At 37.4% G+C, this 14,891-nt stretch overlaps 2 protein-coding genes across 8 annotated transcripts in view; one reads left to right on the forward strand and one right to left on the reverse strand.

The window, feature by feature from the left end:
• LOC141389846 (uncharacterized) overlaps positions 1 to 14,891 on the reverse strand; it is a 113,164-nt gene that overhangs the window by 33,096 nt on the left and 65,177 nt on the right. The window lies entirely within an intron of this gene.
• Positions 1 to 14,891, forward strand: part of LOC141390931 (uncharacterized) — a 31,388-nt gene that overhangs the window by 3,166 nt on the left and 13,331 nt on the right. Inside the window, exons 2-3 of the mRNA XM_073963860.1 lie at positions 1,175 to 2,208; positions 10,552 to 11,299. Of these exons, the coding sequence (XP_073819961.1) occupies positions 1,175 to 2,208; positions 10,552 to 11,299 (1,782 nt within the window). The remainder of the gene's footprint in view (positions 1 to 1,174; positions 2,209 to 10,551; positions 11,300 to 14,891) is intronic.

Raw genomic sequence — 14,891 nt, forward strand, 5'->3', positions numbered from 1 at the left:
ACCCTTAAAGGGTCTTCTATAAATAGACGACCCTTTAAGGGTCTTCTATAAATAGACGACCCTTTAAGGGTCTTCTATAAATAGACGACCCTTTAAGGGTCTTCTATAAATAGACGACCCTTTAAGGGTCTTCTATAAATAGACGACCCTTTAAGGGTCTTCTATAAATAGACGAACCTTTGAGGGCCTACTATTTGTAGACGACCCTTTAAGGGTCTTCTATTTGTAAGGGTCTTCCATTTGAAGACGACCCTTTAAGGGTTTTCTTTATGCAGACGACCCTTTAAGGTCCTTCTATTTGTAAGGGTCTTCTATTGAAGACGACCCTTTAAGGTCCTTCTATATGCAGACGACCCTTTAAGGATCTTCTATATGTAGACGAGCCTTTAAGGGTCTTCTATATCTAGACGAACCTTTAAGGGTCTTCTATATGTAGACGACCTTTAAGGATCTTCTATATGTAGACGACCCTTTAAGGGTCTTCTATTTGTAGACGACCTTTAAGGATCTTCTATATGTAGACGACCCTTTAAGGGTCTTCTATTTGTAGACGACCATTTAAGGGTCTTCTATATGTAGACGACCCTTTAAAGGTCTTCTATATGTAGACGACCCTTTAAGAATCTTCTATATATGACGACCCTTTAAGGTTCATCTGTAGATAAACTACCCTTTACGGCGCTTTTGTACACAGACGACCCTTTAAGGGTCTTCAATAAATAAACATCCCTTTAAAGGTCTTCTATATATAGACAACCCCTTAAGGGTCTTCTGTAGATAGACGGCCTTTTAAGGGTCTTCTATATGTAGACGACACTTTAAGGGTCTTCTACATGTAGACGACCCTTTAAGGGTCTTCTATATGTAGACGATCCTTAAGGGGTCGTCTATGTATAGAATACCCTTAAAGGGACAGCTATGTATAGAAGACCCTTAAACAATCCTCTATTTACAGAAGACCCTTAAAGGGTCGTCTACATATAGAAGACCCTTAACAGGTAGAAGATCCTTAAAGGGTCGTGTAGTTGTAGAATACCCTTAACGGGTCGTCTGGTTTTAATATTACGACGCGGTAAGATTTTTTATATATAAACCATCCTTTATAGGGTCTGTAAATGTCTCTAGATTTTATTTTCAGAAGATTCATTTTAAATTTTCTGTTCTTTCATTGCAGAGAGCGCCTACCGAACGGCTCATATAATGGTGCCATTGGCTCAATATTGGATCACACTGTAGACATATGCTTTACAGGATTCTTCATAAAGGATTATTTGACACAAGATATAACATTCTCGGTGGCAATGTACGATGATCAATTGTGTATATATACGCGTAAGGCGGAACGTGTGCCCGATTATTTGCTACCGATATTTGCCATAAAACCAAATGTATGGATAAGTTTCATTACTATAGGATTTTTGGCATCAGTTGTATGGGCAATACTACGAATTTCGACAATATATCTTAAAATCCACAAAAGAAAATCTTTTAACAAGGACTTGCATCATCCCCTACATCGGCAATATCTGTTAATTTTAAAAGATTCATGGGTACTTTGGGTACGACAGGGCATAAATCATTATCCCCAATTTGAATCGGAAAAAGTTTGGGTTGTAGCGCTGTGTTTGGTTAGCATGATATTTGGTGCCATAATTGAATCCAGTTTGGCCTCGAGTCACATTGAACCATTATATTTTCAAGATATAAATACCTTAGCTGGACTTGATGCGGCCGGCTTGGAAATTCTCTATCGCCATGCCTCGATGAAAGATGATTTATTTGTGGGTGGGGATAGTAACTCGGAACTATATGATCGTCTTAACAATAAAACTCTGTATATGCCCAATCGTAATGTAAGCATACTAAAGGAAGTAATTGATAAGGGAAAATTTGCCAGTGTCAATCGTTACAACAGCTTGAAGTTGGAATCAATGGATGTTTTGATCAAAAAACAAATATGGATTATACCCGAATTTCCTAAGCATTATAGCATTGCTTATGTATGGTTACGTGATGCACCGTGGGAAGAAACGGTCAATCGATTGCTTTTAATGTTCCAACAAGCTGGTATTATTTCTAAATTTGAACGAGACACAAAAAATGAAGCAGAACTTACGGCAATGAAGAAGCATTTGTATGAAGTTAATGTTGGCTTTAGAATATTAACAATTCGAGATTTTCAATTGGCTTTTTATGTGATAAGTTTGGGTAATTCGTTGGCAATGTTGTTGTGTCTGATAGAGTATCTAATATTTGTATTTAAATCTAAATCTAAGAATTATGCCAGACGAATAAATAGAATTGTATAGGCATTTAAAGTCTTCAATGAGAATTTGAAAATGTATCGCCAAACTTCATAAATCAATGGTAAGTAAAAACAAGGAATAAAATGTAAATTTGCTGGGGTCAACTATTTAACAGCTTGTCGTGCGAACAAACACAGGAAACTCTTTTTCCACCTTGGAAAAATAGTGTTAAGTTGACATTCCCAAAGGGACTTCTTCAGCTTTAATTACATATGTATTTGTAAAGCAATTGTTCTTTGATTGATAAACAAAACAATTGTCGACTTTGTTATTCCGTGTTATGACACACCTAGAAAGAAGTTTTAACCGTTCTTACGAGTAAGATGGGGAGACCAGACAATGTGTAGTGTAATAGGTGGAAACGAATTATAGGGCCACTATAATTCATTATTTAACCTACGGATGGACATGACATAATCAACTACAAATAGGCTGAAGCAATTTTCATCCTAACATATTTGATCTGAAACCATTAAAATGAGTCGCATCACTTGAAGTCCTAGTGGCTTCTTACGTTTTGTTTTCATATACATATCCACAATGTATCCGGAGCTTTTTCGTTTGAGACAATTTGGAGTCGAATTAGCCCTGTCCGTCTCGATAACTCTCCAACGGATCAACCGATTCGAACCAAATGTTGCACTTTGTAATATTTTGCCCAAACTTAGTTTAAGTTCGAAGATGGACCCTATTGGTGCACTCCATTTTCTGTTAAAAGGTGTGAGATATAATTTCGTAGCGTGCTTTACTATTTGATCGATTTGCCACATGTTACGCGCAAGGAAATTGCAAATATCTGACACTAAGTCTACGGGCACTCTGTTCACCACATGGATTGCGGAGATGGGCAATGAGTTGAATGTACTGATCAATGTTAGCATAATTCCGATCACTAACTACCCGAATATCCCAACCCCTGATAATTCAAGATCGTCATGTGGCATACCGTGAAATAGAGACATCCTTGAGCATTTCTTCCACCAGCATACATAAATGCGATATTGGATGCATTTGGCCGTACAAAGTTTTGTTCTCTTTGAAACCAGCACAAGTTGACAATCGCTAAAAAAAGGCTCAAATAGAGCTGGCAAACTATCGATAGGCTGAATATCGGTTTGATTGCTGTCGTAAAGCAAAGGTGGCACCTATTCCGCTTGAGCGACGTATGACGCTCAATTCTGAGTGGTACACCTCAATTTGTTTGGACAAGAGATGGCGAAGATGGCGAGACCGGCTCAAACCAGCGTCTGTTTGACCGCCTAAAACGTGAAATTGATTTGCACATCCGTCGTACAGCCCCGACTTGGCCACCAATCACTTGTTTTAATTACCGCACATGAAGAAAAAAATGAGTGATCACCTATTTTTATCACCAGAAGCGTTGAATAAAAATTAATTAAAAAAATTAATTAACAGTGTTTTATTTTTATTTTGTTCTCTTAGCCTCAATAAGTACATTCTTACTCATGATGGGATATCTCAAATAAAACGCTTGAAGTCCAATCAAAATAGACATAGAAATAGCAAAAATTCCCACAAAGCTGAATTTTGGTGGAGAACTAGGGTTTGCCATTATAAGAAATGTCCTAAAAGTCCGCATCAATCTCATGTGTGCAAAAACAGTTATTCGGGGTCAAAGGTCAAAATTTAGGGATTTTTTTAGGTTTTCGGATTTTTTTCTAGAAAACGGTGGGTCTAATCAAAAAGTGACTTGGGCAAATATTGCAGGCAGAAAAATTATCAACAACTTTGGTCTTTGTAATGTTTTCCTAGAAGGAACCATTCTTGAGTTATAGCGGTTCTAAAAAACACATCATTTATATACACTTATAAGGGAAATACGCATATATTAGGTTGAAACGGCTAAAATAACCGGGGTAACCGGGTTTGTGCACCCAAAACATACATGTTTCCTTGAAGAGTGAAACTATACCTATCTTTCAAAAAAAAAAAATCCAACAAAATCGGAGCGTGTATAGTAAAGTTATTCCATGTTAAAGAAATTTTATGCAAAAATAGCCCATTTAACCCAACGGGAACGACCCCAACGAAAACTCTACGATTTTTTTGAATTTTTGCCAAAAAGTAGGGTTTGTTGCGCTGATTACGGAAATGTATAATTTTCATGGGCGACAGATCCGGTTCGCCGGTTATTTGATCCGAAAGGCCAGATCTAAAACCGGGTTAGACCCAGTTCTACTGTACCGATTACTGCAGAGTGGGAATCGTATGAAAGCTTATAGAAATACCCAACACATTGCGTTGCTATTTTAAACGGACCTCATGATGTTCTTACGCGGCGTAATTCTTCACATGTGTAATTTGACACTTATATCACGACGTCTCAAGATCGGTGACTCCTATTGAAAAGTCAACAAGTAAAAAAGTATCAGTCGGCTTTGCCGACAGAGATATACACTCAGCCTGTGTGGATTGAAATACTTTTTGTCCCAAAAAAACTTCAGGGGGTTTTCAACAGTTTGGGCGTATGAACCGACAAAAGTATGGATAGGATTAAAGTTAAAAAATTTACGGGGATATCGACAGATAGGACTTTTTTATCACACTAGCCTACGAAAAACATAATATCGCTGTAAACAGATTCCCTTGGAAAACCTTCGATAAAAATGTCCAAAGGATCTGCGAACAGAACCTTAAGCACACACAAATGTTGGTACCACAAGGATTGGACAGATAGGGACCAAATTTGAACATAAACAAAGTTTCGGCAATATTTAGAGATCCAAAGTTTGGACCAAATCGGTTGCTACGTCTTGTAACGGCAAAAATCGGAGCCCTCAATTATGCCACCACCTTTGCTAATTTGAATTTGTTTTGTTTTGTTTATATCCAACCGAATTAATAAAGGGATTTATTTTAATTTAAAACCATCAGTCTCTGTCAATATCCCGTTAGCCTCACGTGAGTTTGACTCAGCCATTGGTTGAGATAAACAACAACTCCCATAAAGGGAGTTGCTGAGAGAGAGAGAGAGAGAGCTAAATTAGCAAGATCCCGTTATTCCTATGGGAAACACGTGGTCTACGACCATATAAAAGGCGGACGATTTTCAAATTGGGTCAGTCAGTGCGAGACCTTCAGTGCGTAAACATCGACCCGCGGCAACTTCGGCGAGGTGTAATCGAAAGTCTTGGTGTCCTGTATGCATCCATGTAAATCATAACATTCATATATTATCCTTTGATTGTATATATTATCCTTTGATTGTATCCTTGAAGTTGCCTTAAGACTCCGAAGTATCCTTGGATCCTTCGATCCTTGGGATATCCTTCGAGCATAGAAATATCCTTCGGGTAATCCTTGATCCTTGGGGTATCGTTAAGACTCCGAAGTATCCTTGGAATATCCTTCGATCCTTGAGATATCCTTCGATCCTAAAAATATCATTCGATTATATCTCGATCCTTGAATTTTCCGCTTGAGTACTTACTAAGATCTCTTGCAGTAGTATCCCCCAGTATCCTTGCTTGAGTACTTAATAAGGTCTCTCGCTGTAGTATTCCCTAGTATCCTTGCTTGAGTACTTACTAAGCTCTCTTGCAGTAGTATTCCCTAGTATCCTTGCTTGAGTACTTACTAAGGTCTCTTGCAGTAGTATTCCCTGGTATCCTTGCTTCAGTACTTACTAAGGTCTCTTGCAGTAGTATTCCCTGGTATCCTTGCTTGAGTATTTACTAAGGTCTCTTGCAGTAGTATTCCCTATTATCCTTGCTTGAGTACCTACTAAGGTCTCTTGCCGTAATCGTGGTTAATAGTAGTGCCTTTGCATTATCCCTCCTTCCATCAGGTCTCAGTAGACGTGACGTGGAGTACTTATCCAGGTCTCTCCCACGTATTTTAGAGTACTTATCCAGGTCTCTCCCACGTAGATAAGAGTACTTATCGAGGTCTCACAAGCCCACGGTCCCGTATCCTGTCACCCAACCCTAGTACTTATCCTACTCTCGGAGGAGCACTCCCAAACTGAGCGAAGATACCACGGTAGTTACGGACGGAGATCCTGCTCTTACCAAAAGCATGATCATTATAATTTTTATTATTAAAAATTTTATTATTAATTTTTAGCCTATGAAACTCTTCATCTTAGTCAATAAAGGAACTTGAAATATTCATCCAAAATCACACCTGCCTCTCTCTTTCTGTCTCTATACAATATAAATGTCTGTACGAACCTTGGCCCCGCGAGCTTACTCGAGCACAAGGGGGAAAATCCCGTCGCCCTGAGAAATCGCGCGTGCCATTTTTTAAATTTTGTGGGGAAGGTACCGGAGGGAGTGGACCTATAAGCACCGCCTTCGAATTTCATCTAATATTACAATATCCAAAGTGTGGACGAACGCAGTATTCGGTTCGTGCTCTGCAGCTATAGGGTTTTTTTTTTACAAATTTCGGGCTGTTTTCTCAAGAAGTATGGACTTGACCCTGAAAAACTTATACTGTCGTAATTGAGGCAGCGAATGCAAGTTGCTTCAACAAAAATCAAAGCGATTCGAGAGCAGGTCTTAAAGTGAATTTATCCAAAATTTTGTGTGGGAGGTACCCGAAGGAGTGGACAAATATAATCCATATTCCAACCTGATCTATATCTGGTAGATATATTAGGATGTGTAAAGTATGGACCAAATCGGACACTCCCATCAAGAGATATCGTGCGCACAATTTTCCGAACATTTTTGAACTTTTGTGGGGGAGGTACCTGAAGGAGGTACCTGGCCTTCGTAATATTTTGTGCAAACTTAGTTTAAGTTCGAAGATAAGCCATATCGGTATCTTCGAACTTAATCTAAGTTTGCACAAAATATTACGAAGGCCACATTTTGAACCGAATCGACTGATCCGTTCGAGAATTATCTTGCGCTCCAATCACTACACACAGTGTCATAGGGTTTTTTTTGTAACTTTCAGGCAGTTTTCTCAGGAAGCATGGACTCGCCCATGTTGGTACAACAAAAATCAAAGCGATTCGAGAGCAGGCCTTAAACTGAACTTTTCCGAAATTCTGTGTGGGAGGTACCCGAAGGAGTGGAGCGATTGAGTCCATATTGGAACCTCATCTAAGACTGATAGAAATTTCACGATCTGCAAAGTATGGAACAAATCGGTTACTTCCTTCAAGAGTTATCGTGCCCACAAATTTTCAGAACATTTCCGAACTTTTGTGGGGGAGATACCGGAAGGAGCGGACCGATATAACCCATTTTCGAACTTAAACTAAGTTTCGACAAAATATTTCGAAATCCAAATTTTGGACCGAATCTGTTGATCCGTTCGAGAGTTATCGTGCGCTCTAGCCAGCCAGACAGACAGACGGACGTACATTGCTCAATCGACTCCAAATTGTCTGAAACACATTTCGTCCAAACATACTTGGGGTCTAAAAACCGTTATTTTGATGAGGCACATTTTGTCCGTATGAAAGTGTATATACCCTCGTTAGCATAAATGCTGAGGGTATTAAAAAAACTGAATAAGGCCTCCAAAAATTACCTTTGATCCTGAATAACCTCGTTTGAACACATTGGATCGATGGGGACTTTTAGGACGTTATTTTTAATGGCAAACCCTAGCTTTCCACCAAAATTCAGCTTTGTGGTAATTTATAAGCATGTCTTGTCCTTATAAGCATGTCTATTTTGAGTAGACTATTACCATTTATTGTCATTTAATTTTGTCATCATTTTTAATTTAAATGCATGCGTTTCATTTGAGAGATCGCATCAAGAAGAATATACTTATTGAGACTAAGAGAATCATTTATTTTCTACTTTTTAGTGCATTTACAAATAAAACTCTGTAACTTCATTTTTTAAATTATTTTTTATTGTTAATTTTTTAGTAAATAGATTTTACTTTTCCGAACAATCTCCACGGAACTTCCGAATAAACTTCTCCGAACCTCCACCGAACTTTCGAACAACCTCCATCGAACTTCCGCACAACCTCCTCCGAACATCCCATTCCCAACATGTCCTTTCCACCTTCAACGGAACCCCATAACCAAATAACATCCAATTTAGACGGAATGTGAAGTCAAAAACTTCAAAATACCTGAAATCGGGTGTTACCGCTATGTGAGGGCTATACCAAAATCTGGACCTATGTTCACAATTTTTGGTAGGGAAGTTTCTGTACCATTGGGAACTCCAAATGCTAACACAGAAAAAAATTTTAGCCATTTGATAAATTTTCGATTTTCCGGCGATAAAAATGTCATATTGACAAAACTCGATAAAAGTATTTGATCACAAAGTAAACATTTGTCTAGTTAACAATTACGCACAAGGTACCAATCTTTTATAAAGGAAAAACCAAAAAGTTAAAACATTAAAGATGGCATAACTCACGCATTTTTCAACCGATTTCATTGGTTTTCCCCATTTTGTAAAGATAACAAATTTACCTCCTTGATAAAAGCAAATAATTACGCAGTTCGGTGTCTTCTACGCAGCCTGGAGCACGAATAAAAGCATTTTCTGTTTTTTTAATGCATTTTTGTCACACTTAAATCACTATAACTTAACCATTTGTTAACCGATTTTTAAAAATTATGCCTCGTTCGAAATACATCATTCTCACCTTTTAAATAAAAAGTAAGCTGTAAATGTCCGATGTGGTAAAAAGAAGTTATGTCCGTTTTAAGTTGAAAATCCAAGAAACACAAAAACGAAGTGACCCAAAGAAACCAAAGGTATTTTCGACTCCCACAATACCGAATTTATGCATCAGAACCCCTGCAAAAAAAATTTGTCCACTTTTGTAGCACAGTGTAATGGAACGAATGTCCCAAAAGACCCGCCCACGTGTTATTCTTGCAATATAAGAAGGATTATTGTTTATTTTTTGGTGTAGACTGTGTTGATCGGGCTTATCAATGAGTGGGCTTAGGCCCACTGTTTATGATACCTACCCCACAGATGGTTAAATGTACACCGGAAACTTTCAAAACTTATTAATCTATTATTAATTTAACTTATTTCGTAGGTGACAAAAATGCTATTTATTTTTAAATTTATGTAAAGTATTCCAGCCCCCCTATTCTGTAACTTTTTAACAACTTTACTCATTGTTTATTTTACAACAATTTCATTTGTTTGTTTTGTAGTTGTTACAAAACAAACAAATGAAATTGTTGTAAAATAAACAATGAGTAAAGTTGTTAAAAAGTTACTGAATAGGGGGGCTGTATGCCTATTCTGTAACTTTTAACAACTATCGATATTGTTAAAATTTCTTTTGTTTTTGTAACAACTACAAAACAAACAAATGAAATAGTTGTAAAATAAACAATGAGGAAAGTTGTTAAAAAGTTACTGAATAGGGGGGCTGTATGCCTATTCTGTAACTTTTAACAACTATCGATATTGTTAAAATTTCTTTTGTTTTTGTAACAACTACAAAACAAACAAATGAAATAGTTGTAAAATAAACAATGAGGAAAGTTGTTAAAAAGTTACAGAATAGGCCCCCTGCCCCCCTATTCAGTAACTTTTTAACAACTTTACTCATTGTTTATTTTACAACTATTTCATTTGTTTCTTTTGTAGTTGTTACAAAAACAAAAGAAATTTTAACAACATTTCAATCGATAAAAGTTACAGAATAGGCCTACTGGGCCTTGATTCTTGTTCTATGAAAGTTTGAAATGAAAAATATTTTCTTCATATTTTTTTCATTTGGCATTTATATTTATGTCCTTTATAAAATTGTTCATTTTTCATTTCATAGAAACAGAATTGAGCCCCTGGAATTTTTTATACAGGCTGAGGGTAATCAGCCTTCGGCAAAGCTGTCTGATTATATTTACTTGATGTATTAAAATTACGAACCACCCTAATCTTCACATTTAATATTAACAAAATCTAACAGGTAACGTAATTGTAACACCTGTAATAACATCGTTACAAAAAGGTGTCACAGGTCAAATAGGGGTTGGTCTGAGTCTCAATTACAAGAAATTACTACTTCGTAGAGTTAAAATACACCTTAGGGCTAAATAGAAGTGTAATTGAATATTATGATTTGCCATGATTTGACAAAAACCAACAATAACAAATACAATTGAAGAGGAATTTACTAAATGAATTCCCTCAATGGGGACTTTGCAAAATTTGTAAAACCTATAAAAGCCAAAGGATATGCTTTCGAAGGATTTAGTTGTTTCAGAACGTCTTAGACAAAGAAATGAATTTCCTAATATTAATTTTTCTCGTCGCTAACTTTATAGAAAATTCAAAATCCCTGAGTGATATTGTGCAAGTGCAACAAAACGGAAATATTTCCACAGAGCAACTAAACAAATGGCTCAATAAACCCATAAAGGACATACCATATTTACATGTGATGTTACGTGGAGAAGACTTTGCAAAAGAGGATGTGGATAACATTTACATTGAGTGGTTTCTGAAACAAACCCAAATATCGTTTACATTAAATACCTACAAAATAAATGATACTAGTACCTCCTACGGCCATGAAATAAAAAAACCAACCGAAAATAGTGTCGTTCATTATGTGATTGTAACAAATTTCAAGGATTTGCATCAAACATCCCTGTATTTTGCCCACCATGCTGGAATTTATTTCTTTATAATATTGGATGAATTCGAAATGCATTTGCTACGTGAAATCTCCCATATGCTCTGGACAAAATATCAAATATTTAAAATGTTCTTTTTGACAAACAGTGGTGTATTTGTATATGATGTTTTTGCTTGGAATAGCGAGAATGGCGAGTATGGTACAATAATTCCATATACAGGTGAAAAATCTTTGGAACGTACATTATTTCATAATATGCGTGGATATCCGCTGCGGGTACAACTTTTCAGATCGGTCTATTCGAAACCCATGTTAGATCCCATAACTAATAAAGTCGCATATGTCTATGGTGTTGATGGTAGAGTATCGGAAGTATTACAGCAGCACTTAAATTTTACAATGGATTTATTAGATCCTGATCCGGATTATTTTGGGTAAGAGCATATATCATATGTGAAGAATTAAAAAAAAATTAAATTAATTAGGTATAGCTAGGGATATAGTCGGATGGGACCGACCCTGATATTCTACATCTCTACAGATGGAAATTCAATCCTACGACGGCCGGTTCTACGAGGGCTAGCTAGCCAATTCCACGGCAGCGGGTTCTTTCGTACCAAAGCGTAGTGTTTCGGCCAGCGGCTTCCAACCCAGCATCAAACCTATTCTTCTACGTAGGTTTAAATGCTGCTACAACAACAATGAGGGTTAGTAGTTAAGTCTCTGGCCGAGACAATACCAAGTGTTGCTAGGCGCCATTTGACATTTCCATTTTGAAAGTTTTCCATATTTTACCGACTTGAAAAAAAAAAAACAATTTGCCAAAAAATGGAATTTTCTTGTGAACATTTTTGTCCGATCATTTTTCACAAGTTTTAATATGGGTTATCACGGAAAGAGTGCATCGATGAAATTAAATTCTTCCTATAGCACTGTGAAGAACTGTTTTAATGAATTCAATAGTGACCGACGCTTGCTCTAAAAGGAAGGTGTGAAGGTCGTACAAAAAAGGCCGTTATACCAGAAAACATTAATGCCGTGCCTGAAATTGTAATGCAAAATCGTCAGGTGACATGTCGTGAGATATTGCATGAACTCCTGTCCATAGAAAATGTTTGTTCCTGTTGGATCCAACACAAAATGACAATCGCTAAAAAAAGGCTCTTGTCGATTGGTGCAACGAAGTGTTGAAACAACAGGTGCTTCAAAGACGTTTATAAGATCATCACAGATAACGAATCGAAGATTAACCAAATCCAGCGAGTTATTTATGGAAGAACCACTTCGAATCAGGTTTAAAGCAATAGAAGTGTTGTCGCTGTTTGATATAACAAAAGATTTCCCAGCGTGTCCCCAACTTTGTCGTGAGATTTTATGTCGTCGTCGTAATAAGAAACAACAAAAACCGCAGCATCTTACAACGCCCCGGACATGCATCATCTCTACACTTAAATTGCAACGGCCATCGCCAATACATGAAATATATGGGATAAAGTGGGGGGTAGCCGAGGTAGAGATGGTTAATAGCTGTATTATTTTCTTGCATTGTATACCTGCCATTAGCTCCCTTTGGGAGCGCAATAACCGTGTGGCGTCATCGTGAGCTTTGGCATTCCGTTCTTAGCAATGATCAGAAGGCTATAACGCTGGCAGAGAAATCGATAGCTCCATATATTGCACGATGAACGAAGACGCTTCTACAATGAGATTGTCATAGCTCGCCAGACATCGTGGTATTGCAATCCCATGATAGCGGGTTCTCTAGTACTGGATTGATCAAGAATCACACAACATCCGTGTTATGGCCAGCGGCTGCCACCTCAGTGTACAGATGTTTGTATTTGTATCATTTATCTGTGTTGGAATGTCTGCTCCGTGTCGGGACGTAGGAAAACCCAGGACCAATATATTTGTGATCGGTTTTCACACCCGAATCTTCACCTAAACACAATCTTCGGTGAGATGCAATAGATGTCAGGAGTGGGCGCATCGAAGTGGTTGTTCTGGACTTGTCCATGCGATAGACTACGACAGGGACTAAGTTGCTGTTTGATGCGTGAACACAGCCCTCAGTGAGTAGTCGTCAGATCAAACGACTCTCCAGCAGTCCCCCCAACAGCACCCGCACACGCAGCATTTAACATCAGCCGTTGTTGTTCCAATCCCCGAAAATGCATCCCTTTTGCAATTTAATTCCAATGGACTCCGAGGTAAGATGAAAATAGTGGACTTCATGAGTCGAAAGAATATCACGGTCGCGGCGAGGCAGGAAACCAAACTCAACAGCAACTGCAGCTTACAGCGTTGTGATGGTTACAACGTCCAGAGAAAGGATCGCACCAGAAGCGGACGTGGGGGATTAGCTCTCTTATTTCACAAGTCTGTTCAATACAGACCCTATCTCGCTAGAGCCTGGCTTTAATGACCCGTACATGGAATGTAATGTGGTTAGCAGTCAGGTATGGAACTACCGAGGTAGAATTGCTGAAAGTATACATCCCGCCAATAAATAGCTGTACTCCAGGTTATAGGCCCAACATTAGCCTGCTTTCGGAAGGTCATAACCATCTAATCTTGGGGGAATTTAATGTTCATCATGAGAGGGGTATAGTGCTGGCTGAGTAGATAACTCTACGTTTTGCACGGTCAATGAGGACGCCCATACCAGAATTAGCGGAGAGGGTCACAGTTCCCCAGACATAACCATCGTGTCATCTTGTCCAACAAATAATGTCACCTGGCAACCCAACGTTTATCTTGGATCAGACCATCTTCACATAACACTGTGCAACAAAATTCAATTTTTTTCAAAATGATGGGAAAAATCGAGTAGATTATGAAAGTAGAGCTAAAAATGTGAGATACGTGTATCGGCGTTTTAAAAGTTTACGTCGGAAAGTAACCAAAATAGGCGGGGCAAGTTCCGCCCATTTTTAATTTTTTCGAAATATTCGAGTTAAGATATCTTTGAATCCTTGCATTTCAGGTATATAGTGTCTTTGGCAATTTTACAGAAGAGTATGTAGGCAATATTTTTGTTAAAAATTTTAACCCTCATGCGGTTCATCAAAGGGGTCTTTTTTGTCCTTTTTTCAAAAATCTTTCAAAAACTCCTTAAAAATGTGATTGTATCAAATCCAAATATTCTACTAATTGTTCGCCATAAAATTTTACTATAGGTCTCAGAACACACCAAATCTGTAACTCTTGTCTAATCGCCAGGAATCTCTAAAAATGAAAAACACGTTTTAGGGTTAAAGTCGGACTTCATCTGAGTTTATTTAAAATTGTCCCACAAAACATAATTTTAGAGAGATGATGTCAGAGACAAAAATATTCTTCGTCAAATTTCACTATGGGTCACCAAAGAAATGAAATGTCTATTTACATTTTATAGCATGAAAATATCAGTATCAATTTTGCTGAAAAAACATGAAAATATTTCCCAATTTTTTTGATGAAAAATTTTTCCTTCTTTTTTCGAGTTGATACATGGAAGTAATATAAAACTTGGTTATAGGTTAAAAGTGTCAAAAGATGAAAAATTCTACACAAAATGTCACTATGAGTTTCAAAATAAACCATAAATCTATGTACACTATTTCCTTAAAAAAATTAGATTACAAATTTATATATATTAGGATGAAATTATATGTTTTAATTTTGGACTGTTAATTTTACATAATTCCATACTGGATCAAATTCAAGAAAAATCCTTTACTTTTTGGGCTTTCACATGCACAATTTGGTGTGGCCCAAAATACTACAAGGATGGGACTAGGTCCTACTTTGGTGGCATTTACGGAATTAACACTAGCATTTGACATAAATAGCTGTATCATGAATGGCCATAACGAACCCAGTTACGATATAGTGATTTATGTCAATTTCTAAGGTTTATTCCGTAAATGTCACCAAAGTATGAATTAGTCCCATCATTGTAGTATTTTGGACCACACCAAATTGTGCATGTGAGAGCCCATATGACACCTATATTTTCACTTGACTTGTAGACCTCTAATGTAT

Source organism: Musca autumnalis, unplaced genomic scaffold (genome assembly GCF_047663935.1).
Source record: "Musca autumnalis isolate F117 unplaced genomic scaffold, ASM4766393v1 scaffold_1, whole genome shotgun sequence".
NCBI lineage: Eukaryota > Metazoa > Arthropoda > Insecta > Diptera > Muscidae > Musca > Musca autumnalis.